This window comes from Rana temporaria, chromosome 6 (genome assembly GCF_905171775.1).
Source record: "Rana temporaria chromosome 6, aRanTem1.1, whole genome shotgun sequence".
Classification (NCBI taxonomy): domain Eukaryota; kingdom Metazoa; phylum Chordata; class Amphibia; order Anura; family Ranidae; genus Rana; species Rana temporaria.
In genome coordinates this window covers 80,393,530-80,419,823 of record NC_053494.1, presented here as the reverse complement: position 1 = coordinate 80,419,823, position 26,294 = coordinate 80,393,530, and the positions used below count along the sequence as shown (strand labels likewise).

At 44.2% G+C, this 26,294-nt stretch overlaps 1 protein-coding gene across 5 annotated transcripts in view; it reads left to right on the top strand.

Annotated features, from left to right (window-relative positions):
* Positions 1-26,294, top strand: part of VPS35L (VPS35 endosomal protein sorting factor like) — a 1,107,598-nt gene that overhangs the window by 383,862 nt on the left and 697,442 nt on the right. For all 5 annotated transcript variants that reach the window (XM_040358550.1, XM_040358549.1, XM_040358548.1 and 2 more), the window contains exon 11: positions 21,098-21,145. In XM_040358550.1, the coding sequence (XP_040214484.1) occupies positions 21,098-21,145 (48 nt within the window). The remainder of the gene's footprint in view (positions 1-21,097; positions 21,146-26,294) is intronic.

Sequence of the window (26,294 nt, the reverse complement as noted above, 5' to 3'; positions counted from 1 at the left end):
CAAACGCCACTCCAGAGGGTGCAAGCGCACCTCATCTGGGCCCTCGCCATGTATGTCTGCCACTGGTGACCAAAGAGCCCAACTGCCTCCTGATATTTTTTTCCAGGAACCTTTCCGCTACCCTTTTGCCCATGGAAGAGACTATGGGCATTTGTGGAACTGCAGCAACTTTACTGTGGTTGTAGTTTGGCAGCTTTTCCTTTACATGGATCTACTGGCTTAGAGACTACCCCTCTGATGTTGTTGTCCCTTTGCCCTTTTTGGGGGGGCAATAAGAAAGAAGAGGAGATAAGAGAAGAAAATGCTTATTTTATCTTTTTAAATATATTTTTTTCTTTTCCCATGCTATTTACTATGGGGTTGCCCCTTCCCCTTTTTTTTTCATTTTGATTTTTGTTTTCAGCTGCATTACCCCTTATTGCTTGTTATGTTCTGTGAGGAGCAGGAGTTTCCTGGATCCTGTACATCTGACTACGTTCACCACGTAGGGTTAATACCATTTTGGGTACACGCCTCATTTGGGGCACCTAGCCTCACCCAGGTTGTTCTATTTTGACTGGGCTCCCGGGGTCAATCATGCAGTTTTTCACAGGCCCGCTGTCGGCTATTGATGCTGTTTTCTTCTACCTGTGATGTTTCTGTATATTCTATGTTGCTCATTTTATACTTTTAGTTTTACGACTCAAGGCCTGAATCGGCTGTGTTCTGCCATTCACCTGGACAATGCCTCCCTTACCCGTCATGGCTATGGTTGGGGTAGTATCTTATAATGTCCGTAGCCTGTGCTCCCCTATCAAGCTCAATAGGTTATGGTTTGAGTTGAAGCGTTTAGGAGCACAGGTGCTATTTCTGCAGGAAACACATTTTACTGACACGTCAGCCCCCATGCTTCCCACGCCATTTTCTTATTGGTTTCTGTAATTCTATGAAAGTGAAGTCCTGTGGTGTAGCTATTGCTATACAGAAGAGCTGCCCGTTTCAACCCACTGCCCAGTACACAGACCCTCAGGGCTGTTGCGTGTTTCTGAAAGGCTCCATTTTGGGCCAAAGGTAAACATTTGTTATACTATATGCTCCCAATTCCCAACAGCCCTCATATATTGACTCTGTCCTAGACCATTTAGCTGACTTTTGGGAGGGTATGCTAATTCTAGGCAGAGACTTCAATGTGACCCTTCCCTGGATGCCTCTACGAAGCGCTCTGTTTACTCGTATACTTTTTTGAAATATTTTCGTGAATCCCTCCTTAGTTATACCTTACTGGACTGCTCTGAATGCGTCTGAGAGAGACTATAGTTAATAGTCTAGGGTCCACAACGTTTACACTCAAATCTATTTAATGCTAGTTGACCATAGCAGTTTGGACCTCTTGGCTGACTCTACCATCACACAGATCACCATCTCTGACCATGCCCCAATAACCCTTTCTTTTACACTGCCTCGTGCTGCAGCCAAACCTTGGCTGTGAAGGCTGAATGCAAATCTAGTGAGGTCGTGAGGGTGGCGGTGGGCGGGGTTGACATAAATCCTAACACATTATTTTTTAGGAATTCTCAAATGTGTCGTGAAGATCCTGCCAGTAACAGGCGTTCCCGGTTCTAAATCTTGGGTGTCATCACGCATGCCGCTATTGGTGCCAGGCAGGCTATTTAAGCCTGCCTGTCACATTCAGTCCCCGCTGTCTGCTCTTGTGTGCCCTTAAACCTGATCTGAGACTGTTACCTGTTTAAAGACCTGGCTTGCCTGTGACCACCCAGTTATATGCCTGTACCTGATCTCGGCTTGTTTGACTACTCTTTTGCCTGCACCTCTGTACCTCTGCTGCCTGCCTGATATCCGACCTGGCCTGTCTGACTATCCCTGTGTTGGTCCTATCTGTTCCTGGTTCCGATCCAGTCTGCTGGTTAAGCAGATCCAGTCTGCTGGTTAAGCAGATCCAGTCTGCTGGTTAAGCAGATCCAGTCTGCTGGTTAAGCAGATCCAGTCTGCTGGAGCTGTTTCAGTCTGCTGGAGCTGTTTCAGTCTGCTGGAGCTGTTTCAGTCTGCTGGAGCTGTTTCAGTCTGCTGGAGCTGTTTCAGTCTGCTGGAGCTGTTTCAGTCTGCTGGAGCTGTTTCAGTCTGCTGGAGCTGTTTCAGTCTGCTGGAGCTGTTTCAGTCTGCTGGAGCTGTTTCAGTCTGCTGGAGCTGTTTCAGTCTGCTGGAGCTGTTTCAGTCTGCTGGAGCTGTTTCAGTCTGCTGGAGCTGTTTCAGTCTGCTGGAGCTGTTTCAGTCTGCTGGAGCTGTTCCAGTCTGCTGGAGCTGTTCCTAAATCCAAGTTCCTGCGAGGAAGTATCCAGGCACCTGATCCATCACAACCTCCTGTGCCTTCTGTTACGGCTCCCACTTGTGGCCCCTGGTAATGTAAGGGAGGCCTTCCTCTGCAATTCGGGCTCACAACCATCAGGTGTGTGACAGAAGCAGACAGCCATGTCTAAGCCTGAGCAGGGAGCCTCCACTATGGAAGAACTGTCAGGGTTAACCAAAGCAGTTCATCAAGGCTACACCTGGCTAGAAGAATGGGTGCTGGCTCTGTCTAACCCTACCGGAAACCCAGGGATCCCCTCACACATCAACTTCTTCAGCTGGGGCATGATCAACACCAACAGTTGTGATGCTCCCTCCAGAACCAAAAGTCCCTACACCTGAAAAATTCTCTGGGAATCGGAAGTAGCTTCAGGGCATTCCACAACTCTTGCAAACTGCATTTTGCCCTTCAACCACTAACCTTCTTGCTGGAGGTCACCAAGGTGGGCTCTGTGGTTTTCTTGCTTACTGGAGACCCACAAACCTGGGCCCACCGTCTACTTGAGCAGAAGGATGCAGTTCTGACCAACCATACTACCACCTTTGACGCAATGGCCCAACTGTACGAAGACCCCTAGCTTTCAGCAACTGCAGAAGCTGCTTTGCGTACCCTTCAGCAGGGATGCAGGGCAGCAGAAGATTACGTGGCTGAGTTCAGGCGGTGGAGCGCAGGTACAAACTGCTCTCCGCCATCAGTTCTGCATGTGACTCTGATCCCCCCTAAAAGACAAACTTGCTAGAGTTGGTATACCACAGACTTTAAATGCGCTGATCAATCTAGCCATACAGATTAATTGCCTAAGGGAGCAACATAGATGTTTCCAAGGGTCCCAAGTCATCTGCACCAGCTACCCACCGCACCACCAGCCTCAGTGCCTGACGCATCTGAACCCATGCAGCTTGGGGTCCTTTGTCCCTCCCTTACCCCAGAAGAGCGTTGGCGACATCGGGTAAACAATCTGTGTCTTTACTGCGAAGAACCTGGACACTACATCAGAAACTGCCCTCTGAAACTGTAAGTGTCTCTACATCTCCTGACTACACAAACCCTATAGCCAAGACAGCATCTCATCTTGCCCTTCCTGTCTCATTACCACTTCCAGGAAAGACTGCAAATACCCGCCGTTATTGACTCTGGAGCCTGCAGCTGTTTCATGGATTCATCTTTCACTGCTAAACATTGGATTCCCCTCATTCCTAAGACCCATGGACTCTGTTCATCTGGCTGATGGGTCCGCCATCAAATCTGGCCTTGTAGTCCTAGAAACTGCCCCTATACCCGCTGTCATCTTGTTCCCACCACATACTTTTGCATATGGACATCATCATCTCTTCCCCATTATTTCCTGTTATCCTCGTCAAGCCTTGGCTACAAGCCCACAATCCTGCCATCATCTGGGCCACAGGAGAGGTTACTTTCCCTTTACCTTACTGCCAGCATTTATGTGGCTCTCACAATCCTTATAGGCCATCTATCTGTATGCCTGGACTCAGAAGCCGGAATACATCAATCTATTCCAGAAGCCTACCATGACTTGATGTATTTAGCAAACAAGGGGCAGAGGCTCTACCACCCCATCAAGCCATTTAACTGCTTCCTGGAGCCAAGATTCCTTTCGGTAGAATTTTTCCTTTGACAGAGGTTGAACAAGGGGTACTAAAAGAATATATTGACAAAAACCTAAAGGGTTTATTCGCCCGTTCACGTCTCCAGCAGGCACGGGTATCTTTTTAGTTTAGAAAAAGGACCATACCAAATGACCTTGCGTCGACTATTGCAAATTAAATAAGCTTACACAGTAAAAAAAAAAAACACTATCCCCTCCCTTTGGTGCCAGAGTTATTTCAGAGACTGGGGGCCGCTACTGTTTTTTCACCAAACTCGATCTCTGTGGAGCCTATAATCTGGTCCGCATTAGGGACAGGGACAAGTGGAAGACTGCCTTCCAAACTCAATTTGGGAACTTCTTGGTGATGCCCGGGTTGTGCAATGCCCCTGCCACTTTTCAATACTTTATTAATGATGTTCTGCAAGACTTTTTGGACTTATTTGTTATCGTCTACCTGGACAATATTCAAATCTTTTCTTCTTCCTTTGAATCTCGTTACAGGCACATCAAAAGTGTGTTGGTCCGGCTTCGACAACATGGCTTGTATGCGAAAGCTGAAAAATTTGAATTCGAGCAGGAGGTGTATATCATTCTTGGGGTTAATCTCCAGTGAGGGCATTAAGATGGATCCCCAGAAGTTTGCTGCAATGCTGGACTGGCTAGTTCCAGCAGACAAGAAGGGAATCCAACGTTTCGCTGGCTTCGTCAACTTATATCGCAAATTCATCAGAGTGTTTTCGGCTATCATTGCACAGATCACTCAACTAACCAAACAGGGAAACTGCCTCCATTGGTCCCTTAATGCCCAAAATGCCTGTGAGGCCCTCAAGGGGCTCTTTACCTCGGCCTCCGTTTTGAGACATCCAGATTCCTCCCTGCCATTTGTTCTTGAGGTAGATGCATCCAAAATCGCTGTAGGGGCAATATTGACTCAAAAACAAGGAACCAAGGCCCTGGTTCACCCAGTAGCCTTCTTCTCACGTAAACTGTCAAATGCAGAGAAGAACTACGGCGTGGGGGGATCGGGAATTGTTGGCGACAAAATCTGTGCTGGAAGAATGGCATAACTGCTGGAAGGAGCTGCCCACCCAATTCTGATATCCACTGATCACAAAAACCTTGAATATTTGATATCTGCAAAAAGACTAAAGCCAGGTGGGCATTCTTTTTCTCCAGGTTTTCTTTACATGTTACATACCACCCAGTTTTCAAAAATACTAAACCCAACGCCTTGTCCCGGATGTTTCACAAATCCAAAGAGATTTCCCCTCCGGATACCATCCTTGCCCCTGGGAACTTTCTCCTGCTTCAGGAAAACCTGCTTTCCTGAATCAAACAAGCCTCCACAGGGCAGACTCCTCCTTCTGAACCAGAACTGCAGGTCAGAGATGGGTTGTTTTGGCATGAGGACAATATCTACTTTCCTGAAGGCCTACAAGTATCTGTCCTGGAACTTTGCCACAACCATGCACTAGCCGAGCATTTTGGCATAACCAAAACCACGACTTGGTACAGTGTACCTTTTTGGTGGCCTCGGGTATGGGAAGATTGTAAGAAATTCATTGAGTCTTGCACCACTTGCATCAGAAACAAGACCCATAGAACCAAGGCCTGGGGCCTACTAAAACCCCTGCTTGTCCCAGACAGACCATGGAGGATGTTATATATAGACTGTATTGTTGTTACCCCCAGCAGAATATCATACCACTATCTTTGTGGTAGTTAATAGTCTGTCAAAAATGGCACACTTTATTCCAATGAAAGGCACTCCCTCAGCCCCTGAAACAGCACAGGCATTTATTAAGGAAATCATCAGACTCCACAGGGTACCAGTCAACATTGTCTCAGATCGGGGGGTACAGTTTACCTCCCGATTCTGGAGGTTCCTCTGCAAGCCTCTGGATATTGAGTTGTCACTCTTTCACCTATCACCCTCAGACCATTGGGCAAACTCTATCAGTGGTAATCCACAGTAGTATCATTCCAACAAAAATGGAGGAGAGAGCATATCGTGTAATTTTAAAATCATTGCACTTGCATCAAATAAGATAACATCATGTAGAGATTGCCGCCTTGGCATCCACACAAACTTCATAGATGGCTTAATGCATTTTGCCCCTCCCACGGGGCGTCATACACTATATGCTCTCTCCTCCATTTTTGTTGGAACAATACCACTGTGGATTGATTCTGATCGAGTGAGCCTGAGCGACCTTGATTATCGGGAGGAGGCCAGCAGACACCTATATTCCAAGGCCAATTACAACAAATTCCGTGGACGGACATCACCACCTCAATACAGGCACATATACCATTTTCATCTGGTGAGTGGGGACACAGGAAGAGAGAACGGGCAGTCACCTGAATATTTGAACTTGTCACCGGCTCAACATTTCATTTTTTATGGACTTTATTGATTGCAGTCATTTTGCGCTATACTGGCATTAAGCATGATATATACAGACCTCAAATTTTCCACTCGCATTTTGCGAGTGGAAAATGAGGTCTGGTGAGAAGCTGGGCTGCCTGTGAGTGGGGGGAGCGAGCACCGCCTGCGGGCGGGATATCCGGAGCTGTTCTCCCAGTGATCGCCCCGTGGCAGAGAGCATGGAGGTAGAGGCGAGCCGCAGTATCACCGAGCGGTTCAGCACGCTGTAACATCATTACATTGAACTTTACTCCGCTCTGCTCGCTCTGATACACAGCCCCGCCTCCTCCTAACCCGGACCTGTAATAGTCAGTACAGGCGTGGGGACAGGAGGGTTCGCTGTGTCTGACGAAGGCAGAAGAATGTCTCCAGCAGGACTCTGCTTCTCTCTGCTTTATCTGTGACAGCAGCTAAATAGCAGGTAAACTAAAACTTTCACGCTGTGCAACCACAATGTTCAATGTAATGCTGTAATAGTCATTACAGGAGCAGGTTAGGAGGAGGCAGAGCTGTGTATCAGAGCCAGCAGATTGGAGGAACGTTCAATGTAATGCTGTTACAGCGTGCTGAACCGCTCGGTGATACCACGGCTCGCCTCTACCTCCATGCTCTCTGCCACGGGCCGATCACTGGGAGAACAGCTCCCGATCCTCTGTTCCTTCCCCTGTTGGGACCTTAAGGGGCCACGGCATATCCCCATGTTCTGGTATGAAATAAGGGGTCCTTTATATCAGTGTTTCTCAAGCAGAGTTCCACCTGGCTGCAAACAAGGGACCTAGTTTTCCCCAGATTGAAGTCATGAGGTGCCATGGTGCTGGTTGGTGTTGGCCAGCTGCCAGAGTCGGGCAGAATCAATACAACTTGGACAGTAGCATGATTAATATTCTGTATATATTTTTTTCAGGCTAGTATGATCGTATTCTATGTATAGTCTACATATATTTTATATTGTTGTTTTAACTGTTGGAACAATAAAGATGTAAAGGAATTGTTTTTACATAACAATTTTTTCATGTGGTTTCTGGTGCCAATAATGACCCACAACATATTTGTCTCTATCTCTAGACACATTTGTTATAGTTTGGGCACAGTGAGGCTGCAATGTGGGGCACGGTGAGGCTGCAATGCACGGTGAGCCCGCAATGCACGGTGAGCCCGCAATGGTGGGCACGGTGAGGCTGCAATGCACGGTGAGCCCGCAATGCACGGTGAGCCAGCAATGGTGGGCACGGTGAGGCTGCAATGCACGGTGAGCCAGCAATGGTGGGCACAGTGAGGCTGCAATGCACGGTGAGCCTGCAATGGTTGGCATGGTGAGGCTGTGCTGAGGGGAACTGATAAAGTTGTTTATTTTTGTAACTTAATTCTGCATAAAACAGCGTAATTCCAGGAGATAATTTGAGGGCGTGATTAGCGGCAGAATTAGGGATGGGACATGGTAGGGGTTGGGCAGGGAAACTGGTGGCGAGTAACCCTTGAGGCCTGGCTATATATATATATATATATATATATATATATATATATATATATATATATATATATATATATATATATATATATATATATATATATAATATACCGTGGGGATCAAAAGTTTGGGCACCCCAGGTAAAAGTTTGTATTAATGTGCATAACAAAGCCAAGGAAAGATGGAAAAATCTCCAAAAGGCATCACATTTCAGATTAGACATTCTTATAATATGTCAAAGTTAGATTTTATTTTCATGATTTACACTTTCAAAATTACAGAAAACAAAAAAATGCCGTCTGCAAAAGTTTGGGCACCCTGCAGAATTCATAGCATGCACTGCCCCATTTGCAAAGCTGAGACCTGCCAGTGTCATGGATTGTTCTCAATCGTCGTCTGGGAAGATCAGGTGATGTCAATCTCAAGGGTTTTAAATGCCAAGACTCATCTGACCTTGCCCCAACAATCAGCACCATGGGTTCTTCTAAGCAGTTGTCTAGAAAACTGAAAATAGTTGACGCTCACAAAGCTGGAGAAGGCTATAAGAAGATAGCAAAGCGTTTTCAGATGTCAATATCCTCTGTTCGGAATGTAATTAAGAAATGGCAGTCATCAGGAACAGTGGAAGTTAAAGCAAGTTCTGGAAGACCAAGAAAAATATCAGACCGAACAGCTCGCAGGATTGTGAGAAAAGCAATTCAAAACCCACGTTTGACTGCACGATCCCTCCAGAAAGATCTGGCAGACACTGGAGTTGTGGTACACTATTCCACTATAAAGAGATACTTGTACAAATATGGTCTTCATGGAAGAGTCATCAGAAGAAAACCTCTTCTACGTCCTCACCACAAAAATCAGCGTTTGAACTTTGCAAATGAACATATAGACAAGCCTGATGCATTTTGGAAATAAGTTCTGTGGACCAATGAGGTTAAAATATAACTTTTTGGCCGGAATGAGCAAAGGTACGTTTGGAGAGGAAAAGGCACAGAATTTAATGAAAATGACCTCTGTCCAACTGCTGTGTTAAGCATGGGGGGGGGGGGGATCAATCATGCTTTTGGGTTGTATTGCAGCCATCGGCACAGGGAACATTTCACAAATGGAAATAAAAATAGATTCAACAAAATTTCAGCAAACGTTGGATGGTAACTTGATGCCATCTGTGAAAAAGCTGAAGTTAAAGAGAGGATGGCTTCTACAAATGGATAATGATCCTAAACACACCTCAACATCCACGGGGGATTACATCAAGAGGCGTAAACTGAAGGTTTTGCCATGGCCTTCACAATCTCCTGACCTCAACATAATTGAAAATCTATGGATAGACCTTAAAAGAGCAGTGCATGACAGACAGCCCAGAAATCTCAAAGAACTGGGAGACTTTTGTAAGGAAGAATGGGCAAAGATACCTCAAACAAGAATTGAAAGACTCTTGGCTGGCTACAAACAAATGTTTATAAGCTGTGATACTTGCCAAAGGGGGCAATTCAAGATATTAACTCTGCAGGGTGTCCAAACTTTTGCAGACACCATTTTTTTTGTTTTCTGTAATTTTGAAAGTGTAAATGATGGAAATAAAATCTAACTTTTTTTGACATATTCTAAGAATGTTTAATCTGTAATTTGATGCCTTTTGGAGATTTTTTCATCTTTCCTTGGCTTCGTTGCACATTAATTAATGCACATTAATAAATTTTTTTACCTGGGGTGCCCAAACTTTCGATCCCCACTGTATATGTGTGTATGTATGTATGTATGTATGTATGTGTGTGTGTGTATATATATATATATATATATATATATATATATATATATATATATATATATATATATATATATATATATAGTAATAGATGGGAGCAGCGCTAATTAAATTTCTTGTTTCAAAGATTTGCGGTACTTGCCTTATACTTTAGCAGCAGGCCTAATTATTAATTTATTGTTTGGACACATCACCATAGCACAGGTTTGTTAATTTTTTCTTTATAATGATCTGTTACCTGTTTAAAGACCCGGCTTGCCTGTGATCACCCAGTTATCTGCCTGTACTTGATGTTGGCCTGTTTGTGACTACTCTTTTGCTTGCACCTATCTGTTCCCAGTTCCGATCCAGTCTGAGCTATTCCTGTTCGTCTGCTGAGCTATTCCTGTTCCAGTCTGCTGAGCTGTTCCTGTATCCCAGATCCTGCGAGGAAATATCCAGGCACTGGATATTGGGGCTCTCCAGCTTGTCCATTGTGCCCAAGCTTATGGTTGTCCATCCCCATACCTGATCCTTTCTACTGACACCAAGAAAGCTTTCGGTCGGGTGGATTGGGACTGTCTCAGGGCTGTCCTGGTGCAGTTGGGCCTGGGTCCCTCTATTTTACTCTGGATCTTGGCACTCTATTTATCCCCTACTGCCCAGGTCAAGGTGAATGTTGTCCTTTCCACAGAGTTCTCCATTCGGAATGGCACAAGGCAGGGGTGTCCGCTTTCACCCCTTTTGTTCGCTCTGGTGTTAGAACCGCTGCTCTGGAGAATCCGAGAAAATCGTAGTATTAAATGAGTCTCAGTCGGTTCAGTGGAACATAAAGTATTGGGTTATGCCAATGACATGATTTTTCATGTCATGGAACCCCTTGGCATGTTGCCTAACCTGATGGAGGAACTAACCGCCTACAGCCAAGTGTCTAATTTACAGATAAATTATGCAAAATCTGAAATTCTGCTGATTGATGTCCCCCCAGCTCTTGCTATTGCCTTGAGAGCTTTCACATTTACTTGGGCTTCCACCTCCATAAAATACCTGGGTATTGAACTTACTGACTGTCTAGATTCCCATTACACACAATTATGCTCCTCTACTTCGGAAGATCTGCCAGGATCTACAATCCTGGGATAGAGAAACTTTCACATGGATTGGCTGCACAAACATTATTAAGATGAATGTATTGCCCCGCATACTTTCCTGCAGATGGTGCATGTGTCAATACCTAGACGCTTTTTTACTGAGCTCCGCAGCTTTCACCTCGTTTTGGAAAGAGAAGCGAACAGGTCACGCCAAGGTTTTGCCGCAACGACCCAAATGAATGGGAGGCCTTGGCTTCTCCAATGTTTTACAATTTTATAGAGCTATTACTCTGCCACACATTCTTAGCTGGAGATTTCACACCTCCTCTAAAGTATGGGTACACCTTGAGAAGGTTATGACAGGCCGTAATCTATCCTATGCACCATGGGTCCCTTCGAGCGATAGCGGTTTATCAGATTGGGTATCCCAACTAACTGCACAAGTCCTCAAAGTTTGTCCCAAACTTTGAGGACTTGTGCAGTTAGGATACCCAATCTGATAAACCCCTGTCGCTCGAATGGGACCCATGGTACATAGTGCCCCCCAACATCTGCACTAGCGCCTGTTGGTGTCTTTCTGTGGTTTCCTCATGGAAAGCAATTGTCCTTTTTTTGGTCCCTGGATAACTGATGGGGGTATTGGCATGTTCCGCTTCATGGAAGGCCACATGAAATGGTCTGACGGGCTAAATTTGACCCTCAGGCCTTGTGTTTGACATAGAGCAAGGGTGTCAAACTCAATTTCATTGTGGGCCACAGAAGCATTATGATTGCCCTTAAAAATGCCTATTGTATCTGTAAGATTAGATGTCCAGCGCATCCCCTCCCCTTACATTAGATGTCAAGAGCCACCCCACCATCAGAAGTTGAGTCTCCCACTCTCCCTTACATCACATTGCACCCCCTTACCTTATGCTGCTGCTGGGAAGAGGCTGGATGCATTCGTTGAAAGCGGAAAGTAAGGGTCTGGAGGAGGACCAAAGGAGGAAATTAGCTCTCCGGCAGCTACAGAAGGGGTGGGAGGGCCAGATTCAGCCTGTGGGTCTTGTTTGACACCGGTGCTCTAGAGGATTTCTCGAATTTAGCTTTTTTTTGGGGTCAAGATCATGTCTGCCAGATGGAAACCCTTTCCTGTAAAGAGCCTTTCCTCATACTTCATGTGACAAGGTTGTCTTGCACCCGAGGACAACCTTTCTTCTGAAGGTGATCTCTGCATTCTACCTCAATGAGGACATTATCCTCCCATCATTATGCACTGCTCTTAGCATGCAAATGACATCTCTCTACATTGCCTCGATATAGTCAGAGCCATTAGAGTATATATCAAACTGCTCTGATAAGACCAACAGATTCCCGATTTGTCCTGTCCTCTGGACCACAAGGGACACCTTGCTTCAAAGTCCATTGTGACGGTATTAAAATGATATCCCCGTCAAACATTCCCTTCTTCCCATAAAGAAAGTCACCCAATATTCCACGAGGAGGAATATTCCTGGGATCGCCCAATAAGCCACACATGAGTCAGAGCTTAATGCTGGAACAAGACAGTTTAATCGTACAACACCCAGCTTATATGTAATTTACAAAACTGTTACAATGACAATCTCCGCCCCCTCACACAGTGGGGGCTCCCATACAGATGATAGCAGACACTTCGGAGTCGACCCTGAAAACATTTCTTTAGATAATGACATCAGTGAAGGTAATTACTAGTTGTAACAGAATACGTTATCTAGACCAGTGTTTCTCAACTCCAGTCCTCAAGGCGCACCAACAGGTCTTGTTTTCAGGCTTTCCATTATTTTGCACAGGTGATTTTATCAGTTTCACTGCCTTAGTAATTACCACAGCAGTTTCATCTGAGGGAAATCCTGAAAACATGACCTGTTGGTGCGCCCTGAGGACTGGAGTTGAGAAACACTGATCTAGACAGCCTGGCCCCGCATATAGAAGAGATAATTACCACAATGAAGAATAATTAACATGAGCCCCTTCTAATCACAGTAAACAGTAAACACATGTCTCCTTCACACACACACAATAGATCAATTACCCTTTCAAATAGGGAGCTGGCTGAAGAAGGGTCATTAACATTTCAACAGCCTGTTAGCAGAGGAGTGAGTCCCACCTGAAATCACCTTCCCTCTAACACACACACACAGCATTCCTAGCAGGGAGAATTACACTGAAGCATATCCTTCACAGTGGCCCCCCTTTTTCTCCCTGCTCCGGCAACCCGGTTGGACCTTCCCTGGTCCAGTAGGGTTGACGGGTTCAGAGCTTTTAGTCCGAGGTTAACTCAGTTTGGCGTGACTGACCTCCCTTGGCAACTGCTTCCGACTCAGGTATGCCACTGGGTCTTCAGATCACACGCCGGTCAGTCCCCAAGTCTTTTTGATGCGATTTGATGCGATCTGCAGAGTCACCAGAAGTCAGTGTGAAGACGGCAAATGGGTCTGTGCGCCGCCGTCTAGGTGTCCCGCTATGGGAGGGGCAGGTTATGGCTCTGAAGTGACAATCACAGGAGATTCATAAAAAGAAAAATTGATATTTGTTGAAATGCTGTAGCACTGGTGCTCAGTCCGGGGGGGGGGGGGGGTCAGTGCCCCATAGGGTCAGCCACCCCCTGCTCCCTCCGCATCCGCTGGTTCTCCTCTTTGAGCTTCTCCAGCTCCATCTCTAGTTCATGGAGCCTGGGGGGGTCGGCCTGCTGTGACCTTAGGCGGTTGTTCACCTCCTCCATGCACTTGTTCTCCTCCTCCATGCGGCTGATGCACTCCTCCAGCTCCATGTACTCACGGATCAGCTCCTGCTTGCTCATGTCCTGCAGGCTTTCCAAGTGGTCCTTCATTATCAGGAACTGGGTGGTGGTGTAAGGGGCCACCGGTGGGCCCTTGGCGAACATCTCGGCCCGCTTCTGGGACACCCACTGCGACTCCCTCTCCAGTCGCTTCTTCTCCTCCCAGGTCAGCTTGTTATACGGCTTCCAGGACCTCTTCTTCTTGGAGGGTAGCCGGCGGTGCCTCTTTCTGCCCAGCTCCCTCCAGGGCCCCTCCGGCTCATGGCTGTCGCCCATGACCAGCTGACAATGGTGTTCCCTGTTGTCCGTAATAACAGATTGTACCATGAGGGCTTCGTAAGGGGTGCCCAATGGTTCTTCCTGACCCAGCTCCTGGGGATCCCAAGCCGAGTCTACACAATGGGCTGCTGCTGGTGGGCGGTACCCAAGTTGAGACCAATTTGACCTGGTGTTGTCATTCATGGGGCAATTCTGCTTGAAGTGGCCCAGCTGTTTGCACCGGAAGCAGCATTGTTCGTTGTCCTCCTGGCGTGGATAGCGAGGGCTAGATGTCACCGGTCTGTTACGAGGTTGGTATCTAGCGGCTGGTTGGTGTGAGGGCACCGTTGGTCGTGGAGGTTGTACCTGTGGTGTGACCTGGTTCGTCTTGTGAGTATCCGCATATTCATCCGCCAACTTAGTGGCCTCTGGTAGAGTCATGGGCCTGCGATCTCTCACCCAGTCTTTGACGTCCGTCTGGATGTGATTGTAAAATTGCTCCAGGAGCATTAGTTGCAAAATGTCCTCTGCTGTGGTGGCCTGGCTGCTGTTAACCCAGTTAGAGGCCGACAGGGATAACTGGCATGCCCATTCCGCGTAAGAGTCTTTTGTGGTTTTGCGTGAGTCCCTGAACTTCTGTCGGTGGGACTCTGGGGTTACTGCATAACGAGCCAGGAGCACTTCTTTAACCCGGGCGTAGCTATGGATATCCTGATCTGGCACGGTCCGGAAAGCATCTGAAGCTTTGCCTAACAGTTTGCCTGACAATATTGCAACCCACTCTCCTCTAGCCATTCGGTGCAGGTTACATTGTCGCTCAAAATCTGCCAGGTAGTTATCAATCTCACAGTCCTTTTCATCAAAAGCTTTACAAGCGCTAAACGGAATCTTCCTTGCGTCTGCTGTGCTGTACTCACTGTTTGGAGAATGTGCGGCTGCTTGTTGGACTGCTGCCAGTTTTAACTGTAGTTCTGCGTCTTATTTGTTTATCCTTCTGTAGTTCTGCCTTTGCTAACAGGTCCATCACTTTCAGCACCACATCCGCCGTTGGGTTCGGACCGAACCATGCTAGCTTCTCTCTCATGACTTTGTTGGCTGGTGATTCCTCCTCCTGAATCACTGGTGTCTCCATCTCTTGTACTGCTGGCGTTGCTGCAACCAAGTTCTCCTGGTCTCGCTCCATTAATTCTGCTATGATGACCCGCTTGGTTTTGTTGCTAGCAATCCTTCCACGAACTTCCAGTAGTTCTTCCAGTGTCTGCTTGGAATCCGGGTGTAACGGAGAGTAGAAGGGAAAATCCTGCTGCTGCCAACCAGTTGTGACGGTATTAAAATGATATCCCCGTCAAACATTTCCTTCTTCCCATAAAGAAAGTCACCCAATATTCCACGAGGAGGAATATTCCTGGGATCGCTCAATAAGCCACACATGAGTTAGAGCTTAATACTGGAACAAGACAGTTTAATGGTACAACACACAGCTTATATGTAATTTACAAAACTGTTACAATGACAATCTCCGCCCCCTCACACAGTGGGGGCTCCCATCTCCCATACAGATGATAGGCAGACACTTAGGAGTCGACCCTGAAAATATTTATTTAGATAATGACATCAGTGGAGGTAATTACTAGTAACAGAATACGTTATCTAGACAGCCTGGCCCTGCATATAGAAGATATAATTACCACAATGAAGCAATCAGAATAATTAACATGAGCCCCTTCTAATCACAGTAAACAGTAAACACATGTCTCCTTCACACACACAATAGATCAATTACCCTTTCAAATAGGGAGCTGGCTGAAGAAGGGTCATTAACATTTCAACAGCCTGTTAGCAGAGGAGTGAGTCCCACCTGAAATCACCTTCCCTCTAACACACACACAGCATTCCTAGCAGGGAGAATTACACTGAAGCATATTTTTTCACATCCACCATCCTATGAAAAGGAATCTGAACACAAGCTTACAATCTAAGAGATCTCCTTTTCTCTTTCATGTGCCCATTCTGCCAGATTGTTGTGTGTTTTCTGGGCATTTTGACACCATGACCCTGCAGCCCAATTGTGTATGGCTTACCTGATCTTCTGTTCATATTTTTTCAAAAGTTTTACCAGGTGGACATCCAGTCTGTCCACAAGGTTTTCGCAGCAGCATTTTGAAGTTTTGTGACCAGTCTTAGGATTTCTGGAACAGTTCTGTTTCATTGTCCACCTTTCTTTTTTATAGCCTGGGGACATACCATGATGTATGAATACTTTGCCTCTGTCCTGTGCTGTATGATTAATATGAGGTATTTTTGATTTATCTTTAAATTCCATATCTTAGCGTACAGTATCAGACATGGGCCATAACCCTTCCATTCCTTGGTTCCCTGTCCATTACTTGCTAAAAAAACGGAGGACTCCCGGACTAACCCTCTTTGCGTTGAGAGAATTAAACGACCAGTCCAATTGCATGCAGATTAGTGTCAATGAGGAGACTCTCTATGGGGTATTGCCTGGTTTGGATAACGTATAACTGCTAGTGAGAGTAGTGTTTGTGGTTTGAAAACCCTGTGTGCCAGTTCTATTTAAATTATACAATTAATCCTTCCACACTGTTTGAAACACCACCATGTAAATCAGTTTTGGCAGCTGTATACTAACACCACTCAAGTTGTCAATATGTCTAAAATAAAGTTGCAAAACATAAAGTACACAATCAAGTGCTACAAAATAACACTAAAAGTCCCATCCACACCATTTGTATGATTAAAGCGGAGTTCTGCCAAAAAAATAAAAAAATAAAAATTCAAGTCTGCAGGTACAAATACTGCAGCTTCTTACTTTTAATATTGGGACACTTATCTGTCCAGGGCACCCACAATATCCTCACCCATAGCCGATCTGGCCCTCGGCTCCTGGGTGCAGGTGCCCCTGCACCTTGGAGCCTCCCCCTGCACTGAAGGGGGTGAAGAACCGGAAAAGCAGAAGTTCCACTTTTTTGAGTTTTTACATTTTCTCATATACATGTAAAAATCTACTTTTTTTTTTTTGCTAGAAAATTACTTAGAAACCCAGAAACAATAGATCTACTTCTTTTAATCTCTGCTAAAAAAAAAAAAAAAAAAACACGTGGTTGCTGAGAATTTTTGTTACATAATATTTGCCCAGCGGTTTGACAAACATAATATATTACCCAATTTTCTGTAACATATAAAGGGTTTTGCGCTAATTAAATAGATGCCCAACATGTCACACTTTAAAATTGCATACGCCCATAGAATTACACCAAACTTCGGTACCTACAAATTTCCATAGGCAACACTCTCAAAGGCTTTACAGGTTACCGGTTTAGACCCCTTTTACACTGAGGTGCTTTGCAGGCGCTATAACACAAAAAATAGCGCCTGCAAAGCACCCTGAAAGAGCCATTTTTTTCACACTGGAGCAGTGTGCTTGCAGGATGGTAAAAAAAAGTCCTGCTAGCAGCATCTTTGGAGTGGTGAAGGAGCAGTGGGCCAGATTCACATAGAAGAGCGGTGGCGTAACGTATCGTAGATACGTTACACCTTCGCAATTTTTCATCGCAAGTGCCCAATTCACCAAGCACTTGCGATGAAAACCTACGCCGGCGGCCTCCGGCGCAAGGCGGGCCAATTTAAATGGGCGTGTGCCATTTAAATTAGGCGCGCTCCCGCGCCGGACCTATCGCGCATGCTCCGTTTCGGAACTCCCGTCGTGCATTGCGCGCCGTGACGTCATTTTTTCGAACTGCGACGCGCGTAATTCCGTATTCCCGGACGGCTTACGCAAACGACGTTGATTTTTTAATTTTGACGCGGGAACGACGGACATACTTTAGACAGCAATATGCTTGCTGACTAAAGTTAGGGCACCTAAAACGACGACTAACTCTGCGACGGGAAATTAGACTAGCGGTGACGTAGCGAACGCGGAAATCCGTCGTGAATCGCCGTAACTCCTAATTTGCATACCTGACACTGGTTTACGACGTGAACTCCCCCCAGCGGCGGACGCGGTATTGCATCCTAAGATCCGACAGTGTAAAACAATTACACCTGTCAGATCTTCTGGCTATCTATGCGTAACTGATTCTATGAATCAATCGCATAGATAGAAACAGATACGACGGCGTATCAGCAGATACGCCGTCGTATCTCCACTGTGAATCTGGCCCAGTGTGTATAACGCTCCTCCACCGCTCCTGCCCATTGAAATGAATTGGCACCGTCGGCTATACCGTCGGCAAAGTGCTGCTGTAGCGGCGATTTGCGTGTGGTTTTAACCCTTTTTTGGCCGCTAACGGGAGTTAAAAGTGCCCCGCTAGCAGCCAAATAGCGCCACAAAATTGCTGGTAAAGCGCTGCTACCGCAGCGCTTTACCGCCGACGCGCCCACCGTCCCAGTGTGAAAGGGGCCTAAGATTTACAAAGGGAGTCTGTTGCTAGAATTGCTCTTGTGACAGTACCTCGTGTGCTGTGGTCATCTTTTACTTATGCGTGCAGGACCTAAATGTGCGTTCACATTTGCCTGTGAGCATCAGGGTGTGGGGGGCTTTACTACTCATTTTTTTTTTTTTTTACACTGTATTTTTTTAGTTCAACTCTTAGATCTTTAGATCACCGGAGACAAACAACATCCCCTTGTGATAGCATGGTCCAAGACAGGTCCTTGAGAGATCCGAGATCTATTAGACCCAATATCTCTCCCCTGGCCTCCAAAGCATCTGGTCCAACCAAAATCTATTCGGATGCTTTCACAAGCCCGTAATGACTTGTTTACATCAGATCGACATTACACAGTGGGAGGAACAGCATCAGTTCTCCTCGCTGTGTTCTAAAATGCCATTGGTCACATCCTTACTGGGTTTCCCAATGGGATGGGAGAGCCTGGTAAAGGGGTGGGGAGGGATGGACAATTTCCGCCACCTGTAAAAGCGATCAGGCAGCTGTATAGGCACTCAGATAATTTTAACCTAAAATAGGGAGTGGGTAAACAAAAATATATGTTTCAATAAAATCCAAAAGGTGATATAGTTGAATCTAATTCTGAGAAACACCTGGGAAATCTTCAGGTAATTTAATCTCACTCACCAAAAATAATTGTTATCTTATTAAAGATTGGGCTGATAAAGCTTGTAGCTTCTGGTTAAGGGAATCAACCAAAACATCCTCTAAAACTGCAGGAAGCCATGACCGCTCCAAAAAGATCTCACATAGATAAGAGACGTGCGTTATGTAATACAATCACCACACTCTTTATTATACAGTAAAACCTTGGATTGCAAGCATAATTTGTTCCAGAAACATGCTTGTAATACAAAGCACTTGTATATTAAAGCAAATTTCCCCATAAGAAATAATGGAAACTCAAATGATTCATTCCCCAACCATTTATTCATAAGTCCTTCGGTTTATAGTCCATATAAAAAAGATTTTAGCATTGTGACCAGGTTATGTAGCCATACAATGTCCATCCACACATGGAAGCCTCCACAAGAGGATTAGAAGCAAAATCCAGCAGAAGCTACAGCAAATAAAATAGAAGAGAGGAGTATAACAAGTGTAGCAATATGTAGAAAGTGAGACCCAAATTGAGAAAGTACCACAGGCTGCTTGTGGCCAATTGGCATCAATAATCATAGGTCAAGTGAAGGGAGAAGGTTTTTGCTTGGGACTTTCACGGCACTGATAGAAGACCAGATTAATATATAAAACAATATTTATTTACATAAGACAAATTACAATATAAAAACATTTAGGGACAGGCCCCACAGATCAAATTAGATAACATAACCATCTGTGTCTAATAGGTGGAGCCAATGACCTCGACCGGTTTCGCGGTTGTACCGCTTCTTCAGAATGGTCTAGAAGATATTTGTAAAATATATAGTAAACAACAAGCAAAAAGATATATAATGTATATACAAAATCTTTAGAAAAAACAACAATACATTTTTCTGAGGGAGTGGAAAAACTCACCTAAGCTGGTCAGGGCGATCAAGCACTGGGTCTGGTAAATTCCTCTTTTGGCGCATGAACGGGGATAATTTAGAACGGGCTCTGAGGTAAAGAAGATAATCAATAATGATAATGGTATAGGTAAGTGATGGGTCTATAAAACAGGGCACCCAGTGATGAATGAAGGGGAGTGAGGCATGGGTTGAAGGTAATGGGATAGTGAGGGAGGGAGGAGGAGGAGGATGGGGGGGGGGAGAATTATGAACAAGGGTAGAGTGAGGGGGGGGAGAGAAGGGGGGAATGAAAGGAGGAGGGGAGTGGAATAGGGGAAGGAAAGGAGAAGAAAATTAATAAGGGAAAAATAGATAAAAAGGTATAAGAGAAAAGTAATAGGGAAAGAAAATTGAGAAAGAAAAAGGGGCTGAGTGCGAGGGAAGGGAAAGAAGAGGGGAAAAAAATAGAAGAAGGAAAGAATAGCGAGAAGGGGGGTATGAAAGGGGGAAAGGGGATTGGAAAGGAGAGAAAAGGGAAGGGAATATGGTAAAGGAAAAGAGAGGGAAAGAGGAAATTGGGGGAGGGAACTGTGGGAAAAACAGAAAAAAGGGGGGGAAAGGGGAAAGAAGAAAGGGAAAAAAAAAGAGGAGAGAAGGGGGGGGGAGAGAGAAATGGCGGTGAAGAGAAAAAATATATAATAATGAGAAGGAGGGTGACAAGGGGAGAAAAAAATATAAAAATAATGGAAAAGGGAAGAACAGGAAGGGGGGATTTAGGGAAGGGAAAGAAAAACAAAAAGGAATGCAAGAAATGGGATGGTAAAAAATTTAAGAGGGGAGAGGAGGGAGGTGAAAAGAGGGGGGGGAGTGTAGCAATAGGTTGCTAAATGTTGTACCTTCATTAAATGTAACCATATTGCTACAATTAGAGGCGTGTCTTTTTTTTTTTTAAATCAGTTGTGATATGACACTGCTCTTATATCAAGACATTGCTTGTATATCAATTCAAAATGTATTAAAATATTTTGCTCTTCTTACAAAATGCTCTCAAACCAAGGTTTTACTGTACTTTCATTATAAAGTAAAATTTCAGGCTCAAATTCCAATATGCTTCCAGACACTTCAATAGAACTCAAGCCGGCAATACAAAGGAGCATACACAAACTGCTGCCCATTGGCTGCTCTTTTCCTACCCAGCTTAAAAAGCTCATCAAGGCTCACACTGAACCTCAAACTCGGCTCACAGCAAGTAAGCTCCACCCTTTTAAATACAAGGCTTTTCTGGGCCAAAGTACAAATCTTTTTACCAATTATTCTGTGTGCTGGCCAAACCAAATCTAAAATGTCTTGTACTGAATTTCCTGATATTTGAACTTAACATACATCCCCTTCCCAGCTATGTGGAAGTTGCAATACTGGAATGCAACAAATTTCTGTCCGAAACGTAAGGAAGTTTGTTTTCAGATGGTGGTTGAATGCTATGTGTAACAATTGGGGTGATACTGCGCTGTCGCACAAACAAACAAAAAAATGAAAATGCTGCAACTTTAAATGTGAGACACACACAAAATAAACAACTGTAGAACAAACAAGCTGCACAACTAATAAGATGATTCAAACAAAAACCAGGGGTACCAGGACGAAGTCTATTGAGACCAAACGATGTAGGGTGAAGCGGCGTGCTGACGTCATCACCGTATACAGAGTCCCGGAGTGAACGGGCTGTGTTAGCCGGCCGGCTACAAATTTTCACATGCGATTTTTATATCTTCATATTGTAAGTGCGATTTTACTTATTTTATAGATTAAAACGTTTTTACTGGATTGCGCTATGTCAGCCTTCTTTCCTTCCTCACCTGGCTGCCCTTCATACCTGACCATTTGTGAGCGGTGGGAGATCCATTTGACATCGGGGTAACGACATTCTGCTACATAGACCTCTAGGCTGGGTTTGAAAGCCAAACGCCAACAGAAGATCTCTGGTTGGGATCTTCCCTTTCGGTAAGAGGCAGTTTTTTTGGAAGGTGGAGGATTCCCTTTCTATCCCATCACTATTCTGTGGTTTCTCTTTGGTTTGATGTCACTATTATACCTGTGGGAGAGAAGCATATTTCCAATTACCAAACCACCATTTGAAGCGTCTTTTCTTTTAAAAATAGGACATTGATTTTCTCACTCCTTTTTTCCACTGGGACTTTTCATTATTTTATTCAAATAGGGACACCTATTTGTTTTTGTGATTCCAACACATCCACAGTACTAGTTTTGCAACATATGTAGTCGCTGTTTTTTGTTTGAATCATCTTTTTAGTTGCGCAGCTTGTTTGTTCTACAGGTGGTTGAATTCTGGTTGTTTTATTGCATTGAGATATAACTTCATTATTGCACTAATTGTTGTCTATAGCCCAAAAAAAATGCTATTAAATAGTTCAATAGAATACAACCTTTTTTATTCATATAAAATGCCAATGTATCTTGTTGGGGAGATGTACATTCCTTTTTGGTAATGGGTGTGAATACTAAAAAAGTGAGTGAGGTTTTTTAATTGACATGTATTTATGATGGTTACATCCAGTTATTTCCCTCCTTGTATTATAAGATTGGAATATACAGCGGGTAAAATAAGTATTGAACGCGTCACAATTTTTCTAGGTAAATATATTTCTAAAGGTGCTATTGACATGACATTTTCACCACGTGTCATTAACAACCAATGCAATCCATACATACAAAGATATCAAAACAAATGAGTTAAAAAAACACATGAGTTAAAAAATTTAAGTTTATGTCTAATAAAATGGAATGGCATAGGGAAAAAAGTATTAATATTTAATACTTTGTACAGCATCCTTTGTTGGTAATAATAGCTTCAAGATGCCTCCTGTATGGAGAAACTAGTCGCCTGCATTGCTCAGGTGTGGTTTTGGCCCATTCTTCCACACAGTTTTCAAATCTTGATGGTTCCATGGGCCTCTTCTATGAAATCTGATCTTTCCATAGATTTTCTATTGGACTTAGGTCAGGTGATTAGCAGGGCCATTCTAGCAGCTTTATTTTCTTTCTTTGAAACCAATTGAAAGTTTCCTTGGCTTTGTGTTTGGGATCATTGTCTTGCGGAAACATCCACCCTCTCCATCATCCTAGTAGATGGCAGCAGATTTGTTTCAATCATTTCTTGGTACATTTTTACATTCATCCTTCCTTCAATTACATGAAGTTTTTCAGCACTGTATGCTGAAAAGCAGCCCCACACCCTGATGTTCCCACCTCCAAACTTCACTGTTCATATACTGTACTTTTTTTTGGGTGATGTGCAGCGCCATTTGACCTCCAAACATGGTATTATGACATCCAAAGAGTTGCATTTTGGTCTCATTTGACCAGACTATATTCTCCCAGTATTTCATAGGCTTGTCTAAATGTTCTGTAGAAAACTTTAACCGCTTCCCGACCGCCGCGCATGTAGATATACGTCGGCAGAATGGCACGTACAGGCACATTCAGGGGCGGACTGACCATTGAGTCACTCGGGCACTGCCCGAGGGCCCCATGCCACTAGGGGGCCCCATCCGGGTTGCCAGGCTCAGTAAAACCAGGGACAGTATGTAAAAATCTGTGTTTTTTTTAGATCTGTCCCTGATATGTCCGAAAATGACATGCTTTTAATGTGAATATCCCAAGATTTTAGCTGCCCGCCTCTGCACTACCTCCTGTCGTGGTGGCCATCTGTAAGCCAGAGGGGCCCCATAATCTTCTATTGCCCGGGGGCCCCATGAGTTGTCAGTCCGCCCCTGGGCACATTGGCGTACCTGTACGTCCCTGCCTAGACGTGGGTCAGGGGGTCCGATCTGGGCCCCCCCCCCCCTGCTACACGCGCCGGTCGGATTCCCTCGGGGAGCGATCCGGGACGACGGCGCGGCTATTCGTTTATAGTCGCGATCGCTCCCCGGAGCTGAAGAACGGGGAGAGCCGTATGTAAACACGGCTTCCCCGTGCTTCACTATGGCGCTGCATCGATCGAGTCATCCCTGTTATAGGGAGACTCGATCGATGACATCAGTCCTACAGCCACACCCCCCTACAGTTGTAAACACACACTAGGTGAACACTAAATCCTACAGCGCCCCCTGTGGTTAACTCCCAAACTGCAACTGTCATTTTCACAATAAACAATGCAATTTAAATGCATTTTTTGCTGTGAAAATGACAATGGTCCCAAAAATGTGTCAAAATTGTCCGAAGTGTCCGCCATAATGTCACAGTCACGAAAAAAATCGCTGATCGCCGCCATTAGTAATAAAAAAAAAAAAAAATAATAAAAATGCAATAAAACTATCCCCTATTTTGTAAACGCTATAAATTTTGCGCAAACCAATCGATAATCGCTTATTGCGATTTTTTTTTTTACCAGAAATAGGTATAAGAATACGTATCGGCCTAAACTGAGAAAAAAAAATATATTTTTATATATGTTTTTGGGGGATATTTATTATAGCAAAAAGTAAAAAATATTGAATTTTTTTCAAAATTGTCGCTCTATTTTTGTTTATAGCGCAAAAAATAAAAACCACAGAGGTGATCAAATACCACCAAAAGAAAGCTCTATTTGTGGGGAAAAAAGGACGCCAATTTTGTTTGGGAGCCAGGTCGCACGACCGCGCAATTGTTTGTTAAAGCGACGCAGTGCCGAATTGTAAAAACCCCTTGGGTCATGTAGCAGCATATTGGTCCGGTCCTTAAGTGGTTAAAAACACTTCGACATGCTTTTTCTTTAGCAATGGAGTCTTGCACGGTGAGCGTGCATACAAGCAATGGTTTTTGAGTGTATTATTTTGTTTGAAACAATTTGTACCTGCTAATTCCAGGTCTTTCTGAAGCTCTCCACAAGTGCCTCTTGGCTCTTGGACAACTCTTCTGATTATTTTCACTCCTCTGTCAGAAATCATGGAGAAACACCTGGCCGGTTTATGGTGAAATTATGTTCTTTCCACTTCCGGATTATGGCCCCAACAGTGCTCACTGGACCATTCAGAAGTTTAGACATATTTGTGCAACTAATGCCGTCGGTAGGTTTTTCAACAATAAGGTTGCAAAGGTCATGAGATGTTCCTTGTGTGGCACCTTGGTAATGAGACCCCTTTTTTTTATAGGCCACCAGTTGAGACCAGCTGCTATTAATTTTCTTTGACAAGGAGCAGGATTGCTTACAAATTACTCATATATTTCAGTTTGTGTCTTGCTTTTCCATGCCTTTTTGCACCTCCCTTTCTTCATGTGTCATTCCATTTTATTTCATATAACTGAACATATTTGTTTTGGTTTCTTTTGATGTATGGATTGCATGGGTTGTTATGGACGTGGTGAATTTTTCATGTCAATACTACCTTTAGAAATATATTTACCTAGAAAAATGGTGACATGTTCAATACTTATTTTACCCACTGTATATTGTCCTTTTAGTATAGACTGACTGAGATGTACTACACAAATTCTATGACTAAACAGTTATTCTTGTTACCAAACCATAATAAACTGGTTCCTAATCATTACTGGACGCTACACCAAAACGAAAGTTTAAGGACCACAGCAGTTAAATCTAAATGGAAAATGAATGATCAGAAAAGACTGCAGGGATTTTTTTAAATAGTTGCACTAGAGGTATAAAAAATAAATAAAACATTTCTGGCTCTTGTCAGGTGCTGTTTATCCTTTGTACAAATAGGTGTGCTCAGTCTTATAAGTTGAGTGTCACCCAGTGTTCAAGCCAGAAGACTGAAGACATTGTAAAGGCAGGGCATTATTGGCTTGGAGGTGTCTCCACAGCACCCTGCACTCTGTGTTATGATGCAGCGAGTGACACTGATGTCATACCAGTGTACATAGGTGTGGGCTACCCAAGGGGGTTATTTTAGATTTCCTTAGGTGTGCTTATTTCTAGAGTGAACACATGAAGCTGCTATAAGAAAACTAAAGGACATCTATTGCTGGGTTGTTTTTAAAGGTTATTAGGATTTGCTTCCTGATTTGGCTTTACTACCCTATGTGTCACTGACCTGAAGCAAGTATACAGGACCAAAGTTTAGACTTTCCAAAATGTACAATTTATTGGCTGTTTCAAGTCAGTGATTCACTGGGCTCCTCATTGTGTTCCATAAACAACCCAAACAAAACAATGCAGGTATGGGTGACAAACCAGCATTGGCTAGTACAGGAAAGAACAGTCATACAGCCATGACATACCATCAGACATGGGACATAGTCATGCCGATATGTCTGGCATTCAAATGTACATCTTGCTAGCGGGGAGCTGCAAATGGCTCTTCTCGATGTAGCTAAATAGCATAGTGGTTGGCATACAAACATGTCACATTCCATATTTTGGGGGAGATCGCTTAACAAGTCCAACAATTATATAGTTTGTACAAATCCAGTGTACATTTTGGGTCAATCCTGACCTAGATATCAAAACATTAATCCTCATTAGATAAACCAAATCAAGCAGTACCATATAAAGCATGCTACAACAGAGTATTCATAGTCATAATACAACTGCAGGGTTCTAATCCTCAAAGACCTGAAAATTTTGTTCTGTA